This window comes from Cynara cardunculus (genome assembly GCF_001531365.2).
Source record: "Cynara cardunculus var. scolymus isolate 2C chromosome LG 10, CcrdV1, whole genome shotgun sequence".
NCBI classification, from domain to species: domain Eukaryota; kingdom Viridiplantae; phylum Streptophyta; class Magnoliopsida; order Asterales; family Asteraceae; genus Cynara; species Cynara cardunculus.
Genome location: NC_037537.1, coordinates 6,972,595 through 6,978,813, shown reverse-complemented (window position 1 = coordinate 6,978,813; position 6,219 = coordinate 6,972,595). Strand labels below are relative to the sequence as shown.

General features: G+C 34.1%; 1 protein-coding gene across 2 annotated transcripts; it reads right to left on the bottom strand.

The window, feature by feature from the left end:
- Nucleotides 1-4,592: 4,592 nt before the first annotated feature.
- On the bottom strand, nucleotides 4,593-5,767 carry LOC112520522 (glucan endo-1,3-beta-D-glucosidase-like). 2 transcript variants are annotated; one of them, XM_025128976.1, is made up of 4 exons: nucleotides 5,709-5,767; nucleotides 5,133-5,173; nucleotides 4,735-4,969; nucleotides 4,593-4,659 (listed from the first exon to the last, which is right to left on the bottom strand). In XM_025128976.1, exons 1-4 carry the CDS (start codon nucleotides 5,758-5,760, stop codon nucleotides 4,628-4,630), a joined length of 360 nt encoding a protein of 119 aa, XP_024984744.1. In that variant the 5' UTR covers nucleotides 5,761-5,767; the 3' UTR covers nucleotides 4,593-4,627. The 2 variants fall into 2 exon arrangements, with proteins under 2 accessions (XP_024984744.1, XP_024984745.1); XM_025128977.1 differs by lacking the exon at nucleotides 5,709-5,767 and adding an exon at nucleotides 5,572-5,601.
- Between the last annotated feature and the right edge of the window lie 452 nt (nucleotides 5,768-6,219).

The window sequence follows — 6,219 nt, the reverse complement described above, 5'->3', positions numbered from 1 at the left end:
ACAATAAAGTAAATGACGGGAATGTAAATGACGAGAATGTAAATAGCGTAAATTAAATGACGGAAAAGTAAATAATGTAAAATAAATGGCGGAAATGTAAAGACGAGAAAATAAATAGCGGAAAATAAAAGACAAGAAATTAAATAAATAAAAAGATGAAGAAGAACTTGAAGAACTTGAAGAAGGTTGAAGAGAAAAGAAAGAAAAGTTGGGAGGAAATGGAAGGAGATTAGAGAGAATCCAATGGATTTGTGAATTCAAGTGTATATTACAAAGAAGCCTAAGCCTCCTATTTATACCCAAAATGGGTACAAAAAGACAAAATACCAAAGCTTAGAGGCTAAGACAACTTCAAACTAGTTACATCATAATTAAGGTTCAACTAAGAAGTACAATACTTGGTTAAAGTTTAACTAAGAAGTACAAAGGCTAACTAGAGAGTAAAAATCAGATTTCTTCCAAAAATACAGCCCAAATACAGCTGTTTTCCATCTTCAAAAAGTCAGCACTTTGTCTATTATGCCCTCAAAAAGTAGTGCAAGACCCAGGTCAATGCTGTACCAATGCTGCAGCACCTGCTGTTATCACAAAAACTCCAAATTAGCTTAAATTATGCATACCAACAAGTTAACCACAACATTTAGCTTCATAATAACAAAGGTATAAAGAAATAAATGAAAATGACTCAATTTGGGAATGAAAAGAAATTAAAGTAACTAAAAAGTCCTAAAAAGAGCGTGTTATGCGTTAAATTCTCAACACATATCACTAAGCATTATTGCCTATTGGTATATTTAAAAATGAACTGTCAATGAAAGTGGGATTAGAATTTTTTATGGTGTAGGCAAAAGTGGTGGTTTATTATTTTTATGGTGGTTCAGAGGCTGTTTACTAAATGTTTAACGGGCAAGTGTCTACTAGGTGTTACTTGTTTTACCGGGTTAAGATGACAACGATTGAGAATCTTACCTGATATTGGTAAGAGGCATATCAATGATCAAAAATTTGATCTGGTGAGGGAGAAGACTATTATACCAGGTAAGGGGCGATTTCCAACAACCTATGTTAATGGCCCAGAATGTAACCGCATAAGTGTGAGTGGTGATCCTGTTGGGAACTTGATAAACATTCGTATTGTTAATGATCCCTAGTGTTAACTGTTAGATGGTACAAATTGGTATAGAACTGTTTGCTGGTTTTGTTATTTGTGTCGATAAAACTCGGAGATTCTTCTTGTAACTTTGCAAACTCTACTTAAAAGTAGGCTTCAAAGCCCCCTCATTAAATGTTTGACATCACAATGAAGGTGTGATTGTGTTTCAACATTATGGCTTCGAGTATCCCAAATTCATGTATATATGCCCGGTGAGAATATGTGATTGCAACTTCTTAAACTGTTTCACTACATTTATCCTCATTTTATTGATAAAACAAGCGGTCAGGTCAAGCATAATCATTCTGGTCCACGTTCTTTCTGAATGGCTTCTTTTTTGTCTTAAATCGGAACGACAGCCTTTTTTTGGCCTTAGATCGCAAAAAACTGGACTGGGAAATGCTCCGCAGATTCTATGTTGTTGATACGTAATGCACTTCAATTTCAATTAGGGGTGTAAATGATACGAGACAACTCGCGAGCTACTCGAGATCGACTCGGTCAAAGCTCGACTCGATATATTAACGAGTTGAGCCTAGCTACCCAATATTCGACTCGAAAAGCTTGTGAGAAGATACTCGATTATTTTATATATAAATAGTTTTAAAATATAATCAGTTTTTATGATAAAATTTTGTAAGATACAAATATTAAAAATGTATTATATTTTTAGATATTTAAACAAAATTAAGCTTTTTTTAATTATAAAACTTAATCGATTAATTTTTATTAAAATTACAATAAAAAAAAAGACAAAGAAAAACTATAAAAAAAGTTAGTGAAATTATCCCACAATGGAAGAGATAGGTAAAGGAAATGAGAAAAAATGTTATAAAAAGATAGGGAGGTGAATGAAATTTCTAACTTTGTCTTTTTTATGATGAAGTTTGAAGTTGATTCTTTAGTTTTATAAAACTAAAAGAACACCTTTAAAGTTTTAAAATTTATAAGAGAAAAAACCTAAAATTTCATGATTTTCAATGGGTGAGCTTGCTTCGAGCTTGATTTGAGCTTTGTTTGAGCTTGATTCGAGTTTGAGTTCGAGCTTGAGAAATTGTTATCGAGTTCGAGTCGAGCTTTGAATTTTACTACTCGGGAGTTTTCGAGTCGAGTTCGAGGTTGGAAATTGGGTTTCGAGTTCGAGTCGAGTATAGTGATACTCGAGCTCGACTCGCATCATTTACACCCCTAATTTCAATAATTATAAATTCACAAGTTCAAAATAATTCAAGAATGACATGTCCATATAATAAAAAGTTCCAACATAAACAAATTAATTCCATAATTAATCCAAATACACAACCTAATTAATTAAAATAAAAGTCCAAAACAAACTATATACAAGTTCTAATCCATAACAAAATAAATTTTTTTTTATCCACGTTGTCTCTCAAACTCAAATACCGAATGCTGTCGCTCGTAGAGAAAGCAAAAAACCAATTCCGATTTGAGGGAAGCCGCTTTGTAACCAGGCTGGCCGGTGCTGACCCCAAAAATGAGGATTGTTTCTAAGTCCAAAGTCCGGTCCTGGTCAAGGTACCAAGTCCAACCAATTTATTTCTTTAAAATTCTTTTTTTAGACAAAAATGTTATACACGTTTCTATAATTATTGAAATACACTTGAAAAACATTAAAAAATCTTGAGAAGTCGGTCCGTAAATGTAACGGGTCCCATCCAGTCCTTCGCCGTTCTCGAGCTAGGCTTGAGCCGTGTTTGACCATCTCTAGCCTCTCACACAACCAAATACCCTAGCTCCCAAAAAACACTCTCGGGTCKCGATTTGGTTTTTCTGTAACATAGCACAACACTAGAGTGTTATCCATAGTGAGTGGGCTGGTTTCTTTTTTTAATAAATATAATATATATATATATATGTGTGGTGTAGTTATGAAATTGCAAACTGCACAACAAAAAATTACGACAAAAATTTCTGAATTGCATGATGTTGTTCGACAGGCGGTCCCTTAGACATGTTAAATGTAATATTTTAAACAGAACCCCAATATTTTGAGGTCCAAATTTACATATATTCAAGGTCTTTTTATCGACCTGCAAAAGTATAGCTGGAATTATTTATGTTCAAGTAATTCTTTGGTTTTAGGTTCAAATCATTAATGGTTTATGTTTAGTTTCAAATTATTAATCGTTTTAGATTCAGTCCATTTTTGTTCTTGACATATATTCTCTATTATCTCATTTATTTGATGTAATCAAAAGTTTTGGATATAACAAAGTCTCCAAAAAAAATTGGAACGTCCATGTTGTTCGATGACAATAGTTTATGGTGCTTGATGGACAGCTTTACATGTAACATCCGGATCTATTCGCATCTATGTTTTAAACCAAACAGGTATAAAATATAAACGGATATGATCAAATCGGTCCGTATCATTTTTTTAAAAAGTGTAAAGTAAAATCTTTTTGTTTAATGCCAATCAATGACACTACTAGTGCAATTGAATTATAAATGATTGGCATATTTGTACTGATCTACTAGTTAGTATCAATTAAGTTATAAGATCGTTGGCCCAAATTAGAGGAGATCCATGAACCCAGACTCTCGTCTCGGATATCAATTGGTCTCATCCAACCAACCATAGCCTCAAGATCAAGATGGATGCTATGTGCAAGCGGTCTCATCCACAATTTCAGTTCATGAGGATGCTACGCCTACATGGTCTCATCAAACCAGCTCTACCTACAAACTAAGACGACTCTAGTGCTGATCATGGGTGGACCTACCATGGTGGTTACGGTGGCACGTGCCATCGTATTATTTCTTCGTCGAAGGGTAAAAAAATTTAGATTTGTGAAAGGTGTAACCGTATTAATCTGTTGTGTGCCACCGTATGTATTTTGAAACTACAATTGGAACAAGTTTTATTTGATAGAGTTGGTTTGCAAGACTTTTATTCTACTCAAGACCCAAATTCAAATCTTGTTAGTGTCATTTTCTTAACCAAATAGTGCCACCGATTGAAAAAATTTATGTATATTTGTTTCTTATAGTCAACCGGTGCCACTGTTTGATTTTTCGCTATAGTTTTTTCTTATAGTCAAATGGTGCCACCGTTTGAAAATATTCTGGATCCGTCCCTGGTGCTGATTCATGATAAATATTATACTTATGTGGTCTAGTTTAACACAAGCTGGGACTACAATATTAGTTCAACCTTGATGTGTTAGTTCAGTGGCAATAAGACTCAGTCACCAGATCGAGTCCCTGAAAGGCCACGGAGGTCCCAAGGGATTAGTCGAGACCGACCTGGGCATCCACTATTAACAAAAAAGGTATCAATTTACCATGAATTTCTCGAATGATGGTAGTTACTCAACACAAAAATGATGAGAGAGATGATAATTATACCCTCGTAAAATTCATTGATGAATTACAACAATCACAAACACATAAAATTGCTGTAAATCAACCCTGAACTACATAAAAACTTCTCCAATTCATAACACGAAACTATTACGCATACTCATACTTGCAATTATCGTAGCCTGCAAAACAACAACGATCATTAGTAATTTTATCAAATCATCAAAACGAGCTCGATCTTATAGATTTTGGCTTACTTGGGTCGATCACACTGATGAGCGCGGATTTCCTGAAATCGCAATTCCAATAATTTCTTCCTTGTTTTTGGTAGTAAAGATTCATGGCAACCGAAGCATGGCTTGAGAGTGTTTGTGGATCATAACAAGCCCCGCCTGGTTGTATCACGTTACAGTTCACAAAAGCACAAGCAAAATTGATGTTTTGCTCAAGTTCTTCATCTGTAGCCGATGGTTTCGCTACACACCAAGCTCCCTAAAACAACATCATCATCATCATCGTCATCGTAGATTTGTTAAGAATCGATCATCAGAAAGCAATAATTTGTAGTTTTCTAGTTGGGTTTTTGCAATATTTTCAAGAACTCCTTTGTAATTTGTTGATTAATTATGCATGACTAGTTCTTGAGTTCTTGTACCTGCCCAGATGCTTGTCCTTTTGCAAGAGTCAACATACCACCTGCAAAATTCGAATAATTTTACGCGAAAGATAACCGATTAAAGTTCATTAATCAATCGGAAAATTGAAAATGCGGTTTCCAGAGGATTATAGCTTTAGACTTCAATGCAATCGCAAGCGATTGATTTATCAACTCATTCAATAACAAATCTAGGTTTACCAATCAAGTTATGAGCTTTTCGACTAAAGATTTTCGATGCAAACAAATCAAAATCATCGATCCTTACCATGGTTTGGTTTCAAAAACACTATCATCACTATCTATAAATTACCACAGAAAACTTCATTAACCAACTTCAAAATGCATAATCTGCAATCATTCATCGAGGACTCAACAATCGAAGCGAATCCTCCGTAAAGATAGGACAAAAGACCCAGAAAACCAGAAAAGATTGAACCTTTTTTTAGCCAACTTTGATGCATAATTAAAGCACAGATGGTGGTATATCATCTACAACTCCTGAAGATCGTAGATGATTTGAATATGGATTAATGAATCGAATCAAAGAAACGAAAAGGAAAGTGAAAAGGGTACCTGAAAGGGTGAGGAAAAGAAGGGGAAACAAGAGGGGAGTTATGGTTGCCATGGCAGTTTGTGAAATGGAAAAGTAGGAAGGAAGAAAGGCAGTAGAAATGGAAAATCAAAATGGGTGTGTGTGAGTGTGAGTGGGCTTTATATTTTATAGGCCAAAATTATGAGTATAAGTGTAATTAAATATCCAAATTGGTGAATAGAAGTGGATCGTTCTACTTCTGAGTAAAAAATTGTTTTCTTAAAATTAGCCTTTATTTATTTATTAATTACGTGAATTGCATATCAAATTAATTAAAATACTCTTTTTAACGTATAATTTCACCCTTTAGTCATATCTCTTACAAAATAACGACAATAACCATAGGTCTATAATTAATAGATCCATAATTTATAGAGGGGGTCAAAATGAAGAAAAAAAGGAAGTTTATGAACCAAATTCACAATTGTAGGAACCAAATATGTAAATTTGAAAAAACACATTATTGATTTTGCGGAGTGCGGATCTATAACT

Coding starts and splice junctions, on each gene's coding strand:
- LOC112520522 (XM_025128976.1), bottom strand. CDS start 5,760: ATGGCAACCATAACTCCCCTCTTGTTTCCCCTTCTTTTCCTCACCCTT. Junction 5,174..5,708: donor TCTTTTCCTCACCCTTTCAG/GTACCCTTTTCA, acceptor CGAATTTTGCAG/GTGGTATGTTGACTCTTGCA. Junction 4,970..5,132: donor AAGGACAAGCATCTGGGCAG/GTACAAGAACTC, acceptor ATGTTGTTTTAG/GGAGCTTGGTGTGTAGCGAA.